Below are 17873 nucleotides of genomic sequence, written 5' to 3' on the forward strand. Positions count from 1 at the left end.
TTTCTTCTGAAACACTCGTGTTTCCAAGGTTCTTTCATCAGCCCTATTCTCTTCTCATGTAAGATATTGTGCCCCTAAGTGCTCATTCATTGACTGCTACAGATAAGCTTGCAATTCCCCAGTCTACGTCTCTGTTCCAAAGCTCCCTCTCAAATACAATAAATACAACAGAGTAGTTATGAATATATTTTTTAAGTCAGTCAGAACTAGTTTTAAAGGCCAGCCCCTTTTTCCAACTGCATGACACTTTCAAGACTGCTTTTTTCATCTATGCAATGAGACTATAATAGTATCTACCTTTTCAAAGATTTTTCTCAAACTTATATAATATACATGAAATTCCTAGAATTACATCAAGTATATAACTGAAAATAAGTATTAGCCAATATTAAGATCATAAGCACTAGGAAAACGGTTAATTATCTATTAAACAACTTGTCTCAGATGCCCTCCAAATACTCCGAATCCTTGTGTTCAAGCCCATTTTCATCACCTATCCTCCCAAATTTCCTGTCACTCAAGACAGAATCCACAGAATCCATTTTCTAAGATTTCTTCTAACTTCATCCCCAGCATCCAAGTGGTCAGCAACTTCGTCAAATTCTACTTTCTAAATACCTCTTAGAGCTTATCTGTCCTCTCCACTACCACTATATTCTATTTTTTTAATTAATTTAATTGGAGGCTAATTATAATATTGTGGTGGTTTCTGCCATTCACTGACATGAATCAGCCACGGGTGTACATGTGTCCCTTATCCTGAACCCCCTCCCACCTCCCTCCCCATCCCATCCCTCTGGCTTGTCCCAGCGCACTGGCTTTGAGTGCCCTGTTTCATGCTTCGAACATGGACCGGTCATCTGTTTTACATATTATAATATACATGATTCAATGCTACCCTCTCAAATCATCCCACCCTTGCCTTCTCCCACAGAGTCCAGAAGTCTGTTCTTTACATCTGTGTCTCTCTTGCTGTCTCGCATATAGGGTCGTTGTTTCCATCTTTCTAAATTCCATATATATGCATTAATATACTGTATTGGTGTTTTTCTTTCTGACTTACTTCACTCTGTATAATAAGCTCCAGTTTCATTCACCTCATTAGAACTGATTCAAACCCATTCTTTTTAAAAGCTGAGTAATATTCCATTGTGTATGTGTACCACAGCTTTCTTATCCATTCATCTGCTGACAGACATCTAGGTTGCTTCCATGTCCTGGCTATTATAAACGGTGCTGTGATGAACACTGGGATACACGTGTCTCTTTCAATTCTGATTTCCTCAGTGTGTATGCCCAGCAGTGGGAATGCGGGGTCGTATGGCAGTTCTATTTTCAGTTTTTTAAGGAATCTCCACACTGTTCTTCATAGTGGCTGTACTAGTTTGCATTCCCACCAACAGTGTAAGAGGGTTCCCTTTTCTCCACACCCTCTCCAGCATTTATTATTTGTAGACTTTTTGATAGCAGTCATTCTAACCGGCACTATCCCTATATTCTTTCAAATCTTTGTAATTTGGTTATATTATTCTAGTGGCTTCTGACATTTCCCCCAAATATGTTGCTATTTATTTTTAGAAACTGTAATATCAGCTTCAAGTATTGCTATTTTAAAAACCAAAATACATATTTTTGGCGGCATAATACGAAAGCAGTTCATTCATCACTCTTGGTTGTCTTTATCTCTTTCCTATCTACTCACCCATTCCCATTCTCTCCCTTTCACCCAAACTCCTTACCCTATTTACCACATGGCTCAGGAAACTCCCCAGACTCACCCACCTCTACCCATGTCATGGGCCACTTATAGGGTGAGTCTTAACCTGAGGGAAAGAGCCTTCCATAATGAAGAATCTCTCCTAGGGAAAAGAAAGGATTTAAACTCCATTTAGGAAATGTTTTCCAAGTTGGCCAAGAAAAATTCAAAACTTCAGCCATTTCATATTACTGAACAAAGACAGGTGTTCTGAAAGCACTGGTCAGGGGAGTTAAATATGGCAAGAAGATACTAAAGTTCAATCCAATCAGCTGTATCACCATATAGCAATTATAAGGGTGCCTCAGACAAAAAGATCAAAGTCAAAGAAAGCAGCAAAGTCCAGGAGCAGCTGATGATTTATATTACAATGGGTTTTAAAATATAATTTTTAAAATACAAAATACATTAAAAATCTGAGCTCACTGACTTCAATTTTTAAATTTTAAAAGCTTTGAATAAATCCTAAAAATATACTATTAATAATACCAGTATTACAAGCAAATAATTTGCTCAGTATTACAATCACTATCTGTTGCAGCTCTTGTGCCTTGACATAGTTACTTTGTTTTCAACATGGTTCCCCCTCCTCCCCCGACTATGTCTTAAAAATCATGGCTTTTGCTGCTTCTCTCTGTCTTTCCCACCCTCGCTTGTCTATGTGTACCTCTGGCTGTTCACTCTGCTTCTGATTCTCTTATACCTTTGCTTGTATTTGGAATGTCTTCTTTCACCTGCTTCATTATTTTTATTTTTGTACAAGTATTTCCTTCATGAAGTCTTTCTTACTACACACAAATATAAATTTCTCTCTGCTCTTTAACTGGGGGTTTCCTAGAAAAACTTCCATAACAAAGCTTCCCAAAGTGTCAAAGCTTGCTGCTTACACATATATACTATGTTTAGTGTAAACTAGGATGAGAATTCATTTCTATCCTCTTACTTATTCTTATCCTCAGGTTGCCATGTACAATTGTATAAGATTACTATGTACATATGTATAAACTGAGAAGTGTGGATAAGATACTGAGAAAATAAAAAGTAGCAATGAATAACAAATACTGTATGAATTTGACTTTGTGCAGCATCATTTCCCCAGAAAATGGTAATGTTCTGGGGAACACTAATCACATGAGATGGCTAGAAAAGAAAGGAATGCCATGATCAAATAAGTTTAGAAAATATTGAACAGACTATCCCCCACCTCTCCAGGGAATTTATGAAGCATTTTATTCAAGTCCAGCAGCATGAAACAGGTTTCTCTTTAATTTAATAGTACCCTAAGCTTTGACATGGAGAAGGCAATGGCACCCCACTCCAGTACTCTTGCCTGGAAAATCCCATGGACAGAGGAGCCTGGTGGGCAGCAGTCCACGGGGTCGCTAAGAGTTGGACACGACTGAGTGACTTCCCTTTCACTTTTCACTTTCATGCACTGGAGAAGGAAATGGCAACCCACTCTCAGTGTTCTTGCCTAGAGAATCCCAAGGGACGGGGGAGCCTGGTGGGCTGCCGTCTATGGGGTCGCACAGAGTTGGACACAACCGATGTGACTTAGCAGCAGCAGCAAGCTTTGACAGTGACACCCTAAACATGACCATTTTCTGGGGAAATGCTGCTGCACAAAGTCAAATTCATATAGTATTTGTTATTCACTGCTACGTTTTATTTTCTCAGTATCTTATCCACACTTCTCAGTTTATACATAGGTACATAGTAATCTTATACAATTGTACATGGCAACCTGAGGATAAGAATAAGTAAGAGGATAGAAATGAATTCTCATCCTAGTTTACACTAAACATAGTATATATGTGTAAGGATGCCCTAAAAGCAGATTTCAAAAGCTCTTCACTTTTTATTACCAAGTTTTTAAAGACTTTAGAAATAAAGTGACACTAACCTTCCAAAATGTGTTTTGAAATGAAATTTTCTTTTACAAAATCTTTAATTTAAAAATGCACATGAAAATAAAAAAAAGAAAAAAAACAAAAAATAAATAAATAAAAATGCACATGAAAATGATTTACATTTGGTTTTTATTATTTCAACTTCAATTTTTAGAAACCCTTTGTTTTTAACAGGTCATTTTAAAAAATCCAGCAACACTAAAGATACTGCTGCCTCTATGAAATTTCCTCTGGAGGTGCATTTTCATATTAGCACAATAGTTATATGAAAGATTCTTAAATTCTATGAACTTCTAGAACTGCAAGATGCTGTTTTATGAATAGGCACTTCAAATACTCAAATTAGGTAGACAGTTTCCAAATTAGTGCATTTTCCAGGTATTCTCTAGTATTAACAAAAGAAGGACCAAAAATTCCATGTTCATTTCTTTGGACTATTAACCTTAAAATTTCACCTAGGGTATGCAGGATTAACTGGAAGAATTTACAGCTTAAGCAGACAGGCCTGCATGAAATATGGTATAATAAAAATAAATACCACAAACAGACTCCATCTCAGAGAATGAACTTATGGTTGCTAGGAGGGAAGAATGGGGGGAAGGGATGGGGAATTTGGGATCAACATGTACACACTGCTATATTTAAAATGAATAACCAGATGAACCTAGAGCCTATTATACAGAGTGAAGTAAGTCAGAAAAAGAAAAACAAATATCGTATATTAACACATATATATGAAATCCAGAATAGAGTGGCACTGAAATATATATATTACCATATTTAAAACAGACAGCTGGTGGGAAGTTGCTGTATAACACAGGGACCTCAGCCTGGTGCTGTGATGACCTAGAGGGGTGGAGGAAGGAAACTCAAGAGGGAAGAAATATATGTATACTTACAACTGACTCACATTGTTGTATGGCACAAACCAACAGAACACGGTAAAGCAATTATCCTTCAATTAAAAATACAGAAAATATATATAAAACCAAAAATTTAAAAAGTGGGAAAAAATGGATAACCCACAAAGCTACTACATAGCACATGGAACTTTGCTCAGTGTTACGCGGCAGCCTAGATGAGAGGAGAATTTGGGGGATGAATATGTATAACTAAGTCCCTTTGCTGTCCACCTGAAACTATCACAAAACTGTTAATCAGCTATACTCCAATATAAAATAAAGTTTTTTTTAAAAAAAACTACATAATATAATTGCATTTAAAACAATAGTGGGCACTTCCCTGGTGGCCCAGTGGTTAAGACTCTGCCCTCTCAAAAAAGGGAGCATGAATTCAATCCCTGGTGGGAGAACTAAGATCCTGCAAGAATACTAGAGTGGGTTGGCAAGCCCTCCTCCAGGGGATCTTCCCAACCTAGGACTGAACCAGTCTCTTTTATCTCCTGCATTGGCAGGCGGATTCTTTACCACTGAGCCACCGGGGGCTTCCAACAGAAGACATCTCAGGAAATAAACAAATAAGGCAGAATCTCATAATGAGAAAAGGTATACAAAGAAAATAAAACACAGTGATACATTAAAGAGAATGACAGGCAGGAGCAAAAGGGACAGTAGGCACTAGCTCTTTGGCTAGGATGATGGGGAACAGCCTTGAAGGAGATGACATTTGAGTTAAGACTTGAAAGACATGGACTTCAAGGCAAATTTTTCATATATAGTTGTAATTTATAAAATGGTAGTGATAATATAAATGATAGTGTATTTACAACTTTATTTGGCAAGATAAAAGTCAGCAAACTTAAGATCTCACAAATTAAAAAATAATAATGTTTATAAAATAACATCTGGAAACCTCTGAGTTTCCAGAAACAAGGCGTTAAGATGAGAGCAATGGATGTTTACCTTGCAGAAATTGATAAAGGTCATTTTACAATATAAACCAGTGAATTCTCAAACCTTTTGGTTTCAGGATCCCTTTTCACCCCTAAAAACTACTGATCATCTTTTGTTTCTGTGGGTTGTGTGTGCTCAGTCGTGTTCGAGTCTTTGCAGCCCCATGGACTGTAGTTGCTAGGCTTCTCTGCCCGTGGAATTTTCCAGGCGAGAATACTGGAATGGGCTGCCATTTCCTACTCTAGGGGATCTTCCCAGACCAGAGATCAAACCCACGTCTCTGTGTCTCCTGCACTGGCAAGCGGATTCTTTACCCCTAGCACCACCTGGGAAGCTTATGTGCGTTCAGTTCAGTTCAGTCGCGTCCGACTCTTTGTGGCCCCATGAATCGCAGCATGCCAGGCCTCCCTGTCCATCACCAACTCCCGGAGTTCACTCAGACTCATGTCCATCGAGTCAGTGATGCCATCCAGCCATCTCATCCTCTGTCGTCCCCTTCTCCTCCTGCCTCCAGTTCCTCCCAGCATCAGAGTCTTTTCCAATGAGTCAACTCTTCGCATGAGGTGGCCAAAGTACTGGAGTTTCAGCTTTAGCATCATTCCTTCCAAAGAAATCCCAGGGTTGATCTCCTTCAGAATGGACTGGTTGGATCTCCTTGCAATCCAAGGGACTCTCAAGAGTCTTCTCCAACACCACAGTTCAAAAGCATCAATTCTTCGGCGCTCAGCCTTCTTCACAGCCCAATTCTCACATCCATACATGACCACTGGAAAAACCACAGCCTTGACTAGACGGATCTTAGTCGGCAAAGTAATATTTCTGCTTTTGAATATGCTATCTAGGTTGGTCATAACTTTTCTTCCAAGGAGTAAGCGTCTTTTAATTTAATAGATGTATCTATTTACTGTATAATAAATTAAAACTAAGAAATTCAAAATATCAACTCATTAAAAACAATAATAAACCATTCAGTTAATAAATTAGATATACTCTATTAAAAGCAACTATATTTCCAAAACAAAAAGTTTAGTGAGGACCGCAGCACTGTTTTACATTCTTGAAAATCTAATGTTTGGCTTAGAAGACAGGTAGGCTCTCACATCTGGTTCTATATTCAATTTATTGTTGTATACAAGTTAATAGATTTTTTTCACCCCTGCAGCTCAGCAAAATCATAGTAGACAGGCACAGGTCCCCCCTCACTGGGGGTGACACCCATGCCCTTTCTTTGCCTTGCTTCTATCTTAGCAGACCATTTCTCTATGTGCTCTCCCACTTGTTGTTACGCTATGTCTGAAATAACAAATTTTATGCCTGCAAAAAAAAAAAAAAAATCAACAGGCACAGAAATCACAGAAACAGAGAATAGAATGGTGGTTGCCAGGAGCCAGAGAGTAGGGCAATGGGTAGATGATGGCTAAAAGGTACAGACTTACAAGTATATCAGTTCTAGGCATCTACTGTAAAGCGGGGACTGCAGTTAACAATGTGGCCTTATATACTCACAAGTTGCTAAGAGACAACATCGTAAATGTTCTCCTAAAAAAAGGAGGGTAATGATGTGAGATGATGAAGGTGTTCAACAACCTTACTGTGGTAATCATTTTGCAATATACATACACGTATCAAAGCATCACAACTTATACAATGTTATATATGTCAATAATATATCAAAAAGCTGGGAAAAAGACAGGCACAAGGGCTACTGTCTTATATTCTATATACTACACTATACAATACTACAAAGTACCAGTAAACTTTGAAAGAAGTGGGAAGCGGTCTAACACAAAGGTAGAGTGTAGGCTCTGGAGTCAAGACTATTTAGATCTGCATTCTGGCGCTACTGTTCACTAGCTGTGCACCTTGGACAATTCATTTTACCTCACTGAGCCTTCAAGTGCTTCAATTATATCATCTATAATATTTTATTATTTTGCCCCTCATCAGCATAGCTAATTTTACATATATATCACTAGTAGACTTACTAGGTAATTACATAATACTTACCTCATGAATTGTTATGAGATCACATGCTAAGAACTCAGTTAACGTTGGCTATTTATTACTAAATCTATTAGTGACAATGTTTGTGAAGGTAACTGTCCTAATGATTAGAAATTTAATAAGGAACACTGTTAAATAATAACAAAGTACTTGTAAGCAACTCGGGCTTTGAATCCACTGTGTGTCTTTTCTTTCTCCCACTTGCTGTTACCTTCTGCCTTCAAAAAAACACTAGCTTATGCTTAGCCACCCTGAAAATAAGCAGCTTCCTTTTCCTATGCTAGAAAAATGTTCTGACAATTTCCTCAAAATAATCAACTGACATCTCTAAGCCTCATTTTCCAAAAATTTTAAGTGGGGATAACTCCTGCTTTACAGAGCTGATGTTAGGATTACAGGTAACATATATACATATGACATCCAGAAAGGGTGCTCAGTGAATGATACCTTCACTCCAACCAACACATGATACCTCTTCTAAACTAGAACAGCATATACAAACTCATATTACCATACTTCCCAGAACCAGCTATTTTTGTTTAATTCTTATCTTAGTTACAAAACATTAAGTTCCCTGTAATTCCATCTCTTTCCGCAACCTAACAAAGTTTTATAGAGAGTAAACATCTAGTATTTCTAAATTCATTTTCTGAATTCTGTATCCTTAGACATAGAAATACACACAATAAAAGAGATTTTAATAACTCAAGTAATACTGACTGCCTCTTGGACAGAGATCATAATTTTAAAATAATGATCCTGCTACTTTAAAACTATCACCATGATAAAGGGAACACAAAAACAGAACAGGACCCATTTGGGTCTTTTTAATTAAAAATGAAGTTATAAAACCTAACATTAAAAAAAAATTTCCCCTTCTAACAGTGAAATTTTCACTAACGGAAATAATCTGCTTTCTCTCTTTCTCTCTCCCTCTGCCCCTCAGTGAGTACCAAAGAACAATAGAGTGAAAGTAAGTGAAACTAATCACTAGTGAGTGAAGAAGAGAGATGAGGGAAAGATAAAGGCTGCAACCAAAATTTAAAACCAGCATTCTAAACATTTTCTTTCAACAAACAGCCTCTAATTCAATGTTTCTTATAGAACAAAAACAATGATGTATTTTTTAAAACTGTCTTTATCATAGTCTGAAAGATACTTTAATGTTCTAAAGCACAAATGGAACTGTTGCCTTTTTCCAAACAGTAACTAGATTCTACTACTCTCTCCACAAGATGTGCCTTTCTCCACTGTTCTATAATTAAAATCTGTGGGTGCAGGGGAATCAAAAGTACTACAAAGTACAAACTCCTTTCTGTTTCCTTGACAAACGGAAGAGCAGCTTAGTCAAGGAGGTTTGTGCAACAGTGTTAAGTTTTGGGGTAATTTTTACTAGGGTCTCTTGAAATCCTTCTACACATTAAAAAAAAAAAAACCTCATGTTAAACAAACAAACAAAAAAACCCCACAACTCTTATGTATTCTCAGTTCTCAGATAGCTGAAAATTTAAAGCAACGAACTCAAAATACACCCTTAGGATTTCTTAAAGTACTGCTATAAAACACTAAACATGGGAAAAGTGGGGCGGAAAAGAGAGAGAAAAGATGGTAACTGAAGGACAAAAGCTTAGGAGAAAAAGAAGTTTGGATGCAACTATTATTTATTAATTTATGAAAGGCAGGAAGCCAAATCACTAAAATAAAATCAGTAAGTCTTCACTCTCTAAAAAATTACACAGACACATACACTCAACCCCTTCTCTACCAACAAACTGTAATTTGGGGGGTGGCCTGTTTAAGGAAATGTTAGTATTAGTAATTTTCCACCGGACATGAAAATTTCCAATGGAATTTCAAGGTATTTCCACACCACAAAATCATTCGAAGTATTTCAATAGTGTTTCACACTCTGAGTTATGGAAATGTTTATTTGCTACATAATTTTAACATTTTAGCTTACTATAGGATGCATAACAAAATTCTGTTTTACATACTGTTTTAAATCTACCTAGGGTCATGTATATAATACTAGCCTTCAGCATTTGAGAGACAGCAGGTAAATGAAGACTGCAACGACTTCTTGTAATGCCTCTTAATACACACAAAAAGGCTCATTTAGTACACAGCATTATAATAATTAGGTGTATAATTAAGGTAGTTCATGTTTTGAAACGCTGTCTGAAAACATGGAAATGAGCTACATCTCTATGAAAGGAGGGCAGGAGAAGGAAGAAAAGGTGACCAAGGTATCCAAAGGGCAGGGAGAAGACGGACTGTGCAATAACTTTACAATTGGGAATTACAACAGACCTAATGCCTAACTGATCCAGAAGTGCTGTTAAACCCAAGCCAAGAGTAGAAACATGAAAAGATCAAAATAGATTTATTACTTCTTTGGGGAGCTGAAAGTTCATTTACCCTGAACTTCAAAAAGAACCCAAGCCAATAACACAAAACACCAACTAAGTAGAAAGAGATATCTAAAACACTGGAATGCCCCAGAGCCTTCTCTCTGGACTTCTTCTCTATCTGTACTCACTACCCTAACTTACTACAGTGACTTCTCTCTCTACACTTACTTCTAGTACGTCTCTTCCAGGCTGTCTCTAAAGACAATTTACAGACTCAACAGACACCCTGTGGTGACTGTCACACAACTTTGTGAATACACTGAAATAAGTGAATGAATTGTACACTTTAAATGAGTGGTTTGTCAATAAATGTTAACTCTTTCTAGTCACTCAAGGAAAAAAACAACACTCAGTCTTGATTATTATCCTGTTGCTGCTGCTGCTGCTAAGTCGCTTCAGTCGTGTCCGACTCTGTGACCGCATAGACGGCAGCCCACCAGGCTCCCCCGTCCCTGAGATTCTCCAGGCAAGAACACTGGAGTGGGTTGCCATTTCCTTCTCCAATGCATGAAAGTGAAAAGTGAAAGGGAAGTCGCTCAGTTGTAACCTCATGGACTGCAGCCCAACAGGCTCCTCCTGTTACCACTCATTTAATTCATTTAGAACCCTGATTGGATCTATTCTCAAAACAAATCTAGAATTAAACTACTTTTTATTTCTTTCACAACCTGGTCCAAAACCCACCAGTATTTTATCCCAGGACTACCACCACAGCCACCTACTGGCATCCCTGTTTCTGCAGCAATTAGAATGATCTTTTAAAAACAGAAATCAGTTCACATCACTCCTTTGCTCTAACAGTTCCCCATCTCATTAAAAATAAAAGCCTAAGGATGCCTATAAAATTGTGATCTGCCCCTCCTGTCATATTACCCACCGAAATCTGAGTTCATCTGCTAATCCTCTCTTTCTCTACTCCTTTCCAGTCACAAAAGCTTTCCTGCTCTTCCTTAAACTCACCAGGCACACACTAACCTCAAGACCTTTGTGTTTTTGTTCTCCCCTCACACTCATATCCATATTGTTTATAGCGCCTCATCTTCCTGCTCAAATGTCACATTCTCAGTGAGGCCTTCCCTTACACCTAATTTAAATTCCTGTGGAATGTTCAAACTACCGCACAACTGCACTCATCTCATACACTAGTAAAGTGATGCTCAAAAGTCTCCAAGCCAGGCTTCAACAGTAGCCGTGAACTTACAGATGCTCAAGCTGGATTTAGAAAAGGCAGAGGAACCAGAGATCAAATTGCCAACATCCGTTGTATCATCAAAAAAGCAAGAGAGTTCCAGAAAAACACTTACTTCTGCTTTATTGACTATGCCAAAGCCTTTGACTGTGTGGATCACAACAAACCGTGGAAAATTCTGAAAGAGATGGGAATACCAGACTACCTTATCTGCCTCCTCAGAAATCTGTATGCAGGTCAGGAAGCAACAGTTAGAACTGGACATGGAACAACAGATTGGTTCCAAATAGGAAAAGGAGTACATCAAGGCTGTATACTGTCACCCTGATTATTTAACTTACATGCAGAGTGAAAGTGAAAAGTGAAGTCGCTCAGTCGTGTCCGACTCTTTGCGACCCCATGGACTGTAGCCTACCAGGCTTCTCTGTCCATGGGACTTTTCCTGCTAGGGTACTGTAGTGGGGTGCCATTTCCTTCTCCAGGGGATCTTCCCAACCCAGGAAAGAGTACATCATGCAAAATACTGGGTTGATGAAGCACAAGCTGGAATCAAGACTGTCGGGAGAAATATCAATAACCTCAGATATGCAGATGACATCACCCTTATGGCAGAAACTAAAGAGCCTCTTGATGAAAGTGAAAGAGGACAGTGACAAAGCTGGCTTAAAACTCAACCTTCAGAAAACTGAACTGTGGCATCCAGTCCCACCACTTCAGGGCAAATAGATGGGAAAATAATGGAAACAGTGACAGACTTCTTTCAGGAGAGGAGGGGCCTCCAAAATCACTGCAGATGCTGACTGCAGCCATGAAATTAAAAGACACTTGCTCCTTGGAAGAAAAGCTATGACCAACCTAGACAGCACATTAAAAAGCAGAGACATTACTTTGCCAACAAAGGTCCATCTAGTCAAAGCTGTATTTTTTCCAGTGGTCATGTATGGATATGAGAGTTGGACTACGAAGAAAGCTGAGCACAGAAGAATTGATGCTTTAGAACTGTGGTGTTGGAGAAGACTCTTCGGTCCATGGGGTTGCAAAGAATCGGACACAACTGAGGGACTAAACTGCACTGAACACTCTGTATTCCCTTTCCCTGCTTTATATTTCTCTACAGCACTCCTAGTTATTTTTTTTTTTTTACTCCTAGTATTTTTTACCTTCCAATGTACTTAACATTGTTTGTCTGCTGCTTGTCTCTCCTTACGAGAGTACAAGCTCCGAGAGGGCAAAGATTTTTCTCCATTTTGTTTACCTGCTACATCCCCAGTGCCTGTTACAGCAGGTATCCAATAAGGCATTGTTAAAAGCATTGAATGTAAGGATTTATAAGCAGAATTCATCTTGAAACTTTAAGAATCTGTACCAAGTCCACTTACATTTGTATACATGTGGTATGTGATTAAAAAATCATATGCCTAAAGCAGTACTGTTATACTCTATATGCCTGACCAACATACCTGTTACAAACGATGAATTACAAGGAAAGTAAACAGTTAAAGGAACAGCTACATTTCAGATACCAGAGCCACAGAAAATAGTTCCAGATCCTCAGATTTATGGAATAGCAAATAAAAGATTACAGACTTCACTCTCCACTGACCAGTGGAGCTACCACTGTGGTACCCTAAACTTTCTACCACCAAAAACTCCTATTATTTAATCTAAAAGCACCTAACATTTAGAGATTTCTGTCAAGGAGACAACTTTAATACCTAACATGTTCAGCTTTGTTGCCCCCTTTTTTAAAAATTATAAATGATTATCAGAACTTCAAATCTATACAAGATAATCAGTTTTCCCACAGAAAGCAAAAATAAAAACAAACCCTGCAAAGCTTCAAGATCTAGACAGTTTAATCTGGCCTAAAAGTGAATAAATAGGTTATCAAAGGTTTTCTGCATTGTAGAAAATATAAGAAAGACTAGTACAGTGGCTATGAGTGTGAGTGTACGCTCTAAATCAAGAATGCCTGGGTTGAATCCTGGATCCATCACTTATTAGCTCTCTAACTTTGGGCAAGCTACTCAACCTCTCAGTGCCTCTGTTTTCCCATCTGTAAAATGGGAATCATAATAATACGTACTTCAAAGAATTATGACTGAATGAATTAATGTAAAATGCTTGGAGCAGTACCTGGCACATAATAAGCACTTGATAAAAGTGAGCTAGAAAACTACCATCTTCATGGTTCACCCAAGGATTTGAGAAACCATTGCCATACACCAAAACTAGTAATTGCACTTTGCAAATTCTCTGCAACAAATTAATCCTGTATGAAGAAAAAAGGTTTTCCCAGTCCATGTTTATATGACAGTTTCTGTTGCGGACAAAATACCGGATTGTACTGAGATTTGTTTCAAATGGGAGGGGGAGGAAGTAAAGGGGATAGGAGAAAAAAGACCGGCCCTGAAAAGGGTAACTATTGAAGTGGGGTGATCAGTGGGGGGGAGATGTCATTACTTTTCTAATTTTGTTCACATTTAAAGTTCGTATCAAAAACAGCTAAAAGGAAATCTTAACAGAATTTTCTTTTCTACAAATGATTCTATTCTCCTATATCCCCCTTTTCTTCAAAAACTCACTTAAATTCTCACACACCTAAAATAGAGCAACCCATTCAATGGTTGGAAGCAAAACATCGTGGAGATATCATGAACACAACATATTCTATTTTTTCCTACTACTTCTTTAGAGAACTTGCTAATTTACTACAGAAAGGCTGGCTCAAATTATCTGCCCCAACTAGGTATACAGTTTTCAGCACCATTCCCAAAACACTAATTATTTCAAATAGTCAGGACCTTAAGATTAACTACATCATTGCTGTCATCATCATAAATAATCTGAACATATTTCTATATGCTAGGACGTATACTAAAATACATGCATTATCTTCTTAAATCTAGACAACAAGCCTATGAGAGAGAATTCTCTCTACTCACAAATCAGAAATTGGGGCTCACAACTTAAGCACTATGCATAGAATCACCCACGTTATTTATTAACTGATGGAATTACGATTTGAACCTATATCTAAAGTCTGTATTTTTCTACTTTTCCATATTGATTTCCATTTTACATTAAAAATGGGAGGGATGAAAAAAAAATGGGAGGGATGAATGAAATATAGAAATGACAACAGTCGTACTGTACATCAAGCCTATCCAAGAGCCACATTTTGAAACTGTAAACAACCATATCTATTATTTCTTTTACTAAATTATCAATGTGGCCTTCTGTTAAACAGAAATTAAAACCATTCAAGTTCTTGATTAACTATTTCACAAAATTATATTGGTAAATATCTATTGATTACTTATTGTGTGCCCAACACTGTTCTAGTTGCTTGGGATACAGCAGCAAAGAAGACATAGCTCTGGTGAAATAACACAGACAGCAAACATACAATAAATCAATAACATAATTTCATAAAATGAAAAATAAAGTGATATGATAGAATTCAACTGAAACCACTTAAAATAAGATCATTATGGAAGACCTTTCTGAGGAAGTAATATCTGAGTTTAGATCTAAAATGATGAGAAGACAGCAACGGAGGAAGCCTGAGAAGCAGCAGGCAGGGCAGATAGTGTAAGAATGTGTAGACCTTTTTACCTGTAGTAAAAGAAGTTTAACTTTTAAGCCTGTTGCAGTGGAATGTCACTGGAGGGTTTTAAAGCACAGAAATGACATGGGTTCATGATACAGAAAGATCACTTTTGGAAAATGATAGCAGTGGAAGGGTCAAACAAATTAAAACAAGCCTGAATAAACTTGGTAAAACCCACCAGGGAGTGTGTCTTCAGGAAGACTACTTGCCTTTTCTAATAAATTATTTTCTTTATTTCTATTTATTTTTTTGCCATACCGCGTGGCTTTCAGGATCTCAGTTCCCCAACTGAGGACTGAACCTGAGTCATGGCAGAGAAAGCCCAGAATCCTAACCACGAGGCCACCAAGAACTCCCAAAATTATTTCCTTTAAAGTGAACTAAAGTCTCTTAATATACATTATGAAATAAAAGATTAAATGAAAATATCTCACGAAGAGTTATACAGTTACTTAAATTCATGCTGAGGTCTAAATATAAATTACTAAAGAACAAATCCCAAAAGAAAGACAAGCGAAAGTGGCATCAGGAAAATGGACAGAAAGGCTGTGAATCCAAAGACATCTATCCATTGCACAAATTTTCCTAAAGTTGATTTAGAAGCCAAACTCCAAAATATAACACTACTCTCCCAAATATTTCTCTCAAAAGGTTTTATTTACAATAAGACAGATGACATTCACTAATGTAAACACAAAACAACTACAAATTACCCTTAACCATTTTAGAAAGTGAAGCCCATTTCACCAGGGGAAAAAAAATCAGGTTTATAGAAAGCAAAAGCATTTAGCGACCCAAACTATATATAATGCACTTCAAACAAAGTATTGTCTTCCTAGAGCAACCATTCTTTTTCACTCTTAAAATACCAGCAAGGGAAATAAGCTCAGGCACAATGTAAAAAGTAGAGGCAGAAAAATTCTGGCTCCAGTGTATCTCAACATCGCTGACTAGAAAAGACGTACTGTAATTGTCATATGCAATCCCACAGGCAGGGATAGAGACCAACTTATCCTTGCAAATCAGGTAAGCAAATAGTTAAAGCACCAGAGCCCAAAGGTAGGAAAACGTTTTAAAACAGAAAGAAAAATATGTTTAAGAACAATATGTCCTCAAGCACGGCTTGCTGCCACTGGTAGACCAAATACATTAAAGAAAAAGCATGAAAACATTATTCTACGAAATTAAATGTGACCACTGTCATCTGATATGGTGGAGTCAAATCCCAACTCCACCATAAGCTTAGCAGCTTCCTTAGTATTTCTGAGCCTTAGTTTCCCCATCGGTAAATCAATGATTAAAAAATCTACTTAGGGTTAGTTTAAGGTAGAATAAGATACTAGATAAACTGTAAATGACAAAAGGCCTGGGCACATAGTAGATACTTATCATGTGAGTCTTTGATAGTGAGTACTTGAAATTGTATTTTCTAATTTTACCTCTTGGAAAGAAGGTAACTTTGATCTGCTATTGGTAAATACAGGTAATCTCACAAAACGTCTCTCCCAACAATAACTATACACAAATAGTCTGAAGTTTTGAGTTCTATGATTTTGCAAGTTTTTTCCATCCGTTCCCTAAAAAACTAAACACATATCAAAACACTACAGAGGGAGTAGCAAAAGTGGAATAATAACAACAACTGGAGGATGGGCTTCACTGGTGACAGCCATAGACAAGAGGTAACAACAAACATAAAATTCAGAGATACACGGGGATTTAGTCAACCATCTCTTCTGAGTAGGAAGCAACAATGACTTCTCCACACTTCCTTCGTCCTAAAGATTTGAAATCTGCCAACAATCCACGCTTCCTGACAATTTAATATTCTTTTCCGCAGTAAAGCAGCAAAGGGAAATAAATTCAGCGAAGTAGACAAAAAAGCAACTAGGGGTGAGGGGGGGAGTAGTATATATTCAAAAACCACACTTCTGATTCCTTGTTTTGGTTACCTAAGAAACCAATTTCTATTCTTTAAAAACGTTATCTGAACTGACTGAAAAGTAGACGGATATGTTTTCCATTTTAAGGTATTAATGGCAATACGGACTACGGTTGTTTCTGGTGAGTATCAAGAAGCCTGTATTTTACTGCAGCAAACACAGGTCGAGGAAAACCTCTCAGGTGGTCGGTCGCCTGAGCTCTATGTGGCGCTCACGTTACCTCTTCATCTAGGTAAGGTTCTTCTTTCTACACATCACAAGTTTTAGGTCAGTGGAAAATAGAATTGTCCAACACATTCCCGCGAAGTAGGTGCATTTACTACTGCTTAACCATAGCAGTACGAGAAATCATTAACACATCAAGGCCTATTAGAAATAAACGGACGCGACAATTTCTGTGAACGTTCAGTAAATACACCACCACCTCACAAGGCTCTGAAATAACATATAAATCTCTACAGAATTGGGCCCAACGGCCCAAGGTCACGCCAAGTCAGTGGCTATAAAATCCAAGAAATGATGAACCTCCTACAGTTCAGACAATCCTGGCTAGAAATAAGTCTGCGTTTGGCAACACTTGGGTTGAAGCTCTAATCTGAACAACCCCAACCGAATGCAGCGGCTCCACAGGGAAACCCTAAACGTTTCGAGCAGTATTTCCTTCCATTCCCCAGTCTTCCCTTCCCTGGCCACCCCCAACACTCACATCTCCGGAGCCACTTCATCCAATGGTAGACGATAGTAGTGTGGTGTTTCTTGTTCTCTATACACCAAGACGACAAGCCTTGAATAGATTCCATGGTGTTAGTTACCGACTGGAATTTTCGATCCAACGAGGACTCCAGAGCCCCTGCCGAAGAGGCCGACGAGGAGGAGGCCTTACCGCCGCCTCCGCCGCCGCCGGCCGCCATCTTCCCGGTTTGCACAAGCGCTGCTGCTCCTCTGGCGGCCGCGGCGGCGACGGCGACGGCGGCGGGAGCGGGCAAAACAATCACTGCGAGTGCGTGAAAGCCGCAGGTGGGGAGGGAGGCCAGGGGGTGGGGACGGTGCACGCGCTAGGCTCTTCTGGAGGTAGGACAGGAGGACCAGGTGCTGGGCACGCTGGCGGCTCCTACACGCTGCAAAGAGGGGCTGCGGGTTTCGAAGGTTTATCAGAATTGTTCAAGGGATTGTGTTTAAACCAGTCAGCAATCA

The 17873-nt window shown here is 38.4% G+C and overlaps 1 protein-coding gene across 10 annotated transcripts in view; it reads right to left on the minus strand.

Moving 5' to 3' along the window:
* The window catches only part of RPRD2 (regulation of nuclear pre-mRNA domain containing 2), an 88523-nt gene extending 70933 nt beyond the window's left edge, over positions 1 to 17590 (minus strand). For all 10 annotated transcript variants that reach the window (XM_068964508.1, XM_068964506.1, XM_068964507.1 and 7 more), the window contains exon 1: positions 17386 to 17590. In XM_068964508.1, the coding sequence (XP_068820609.1) occupies positions 17386 to 17590 (205 nt within the window). The remainder of the gene's footprint in view (positions 1 to 17385) is intronic.
* Between the last annotated feature and the right edge of the window lie 283 nt (positions 17591 to 17873).

Source organism: Capricornis sumatraensis, chromosome 2 (assembly GCF_032405125.1).
Source record: "Capricornis sumatraensis isolate serow.1 chromosome 2, serow.2, whole genome shotgun sequence".
NCBI lineage: Eukaryota > Metazoa > Chordata > Mammalia > Artiodactyla > Bovidae > Capricornis > Capricornis sumatraensis.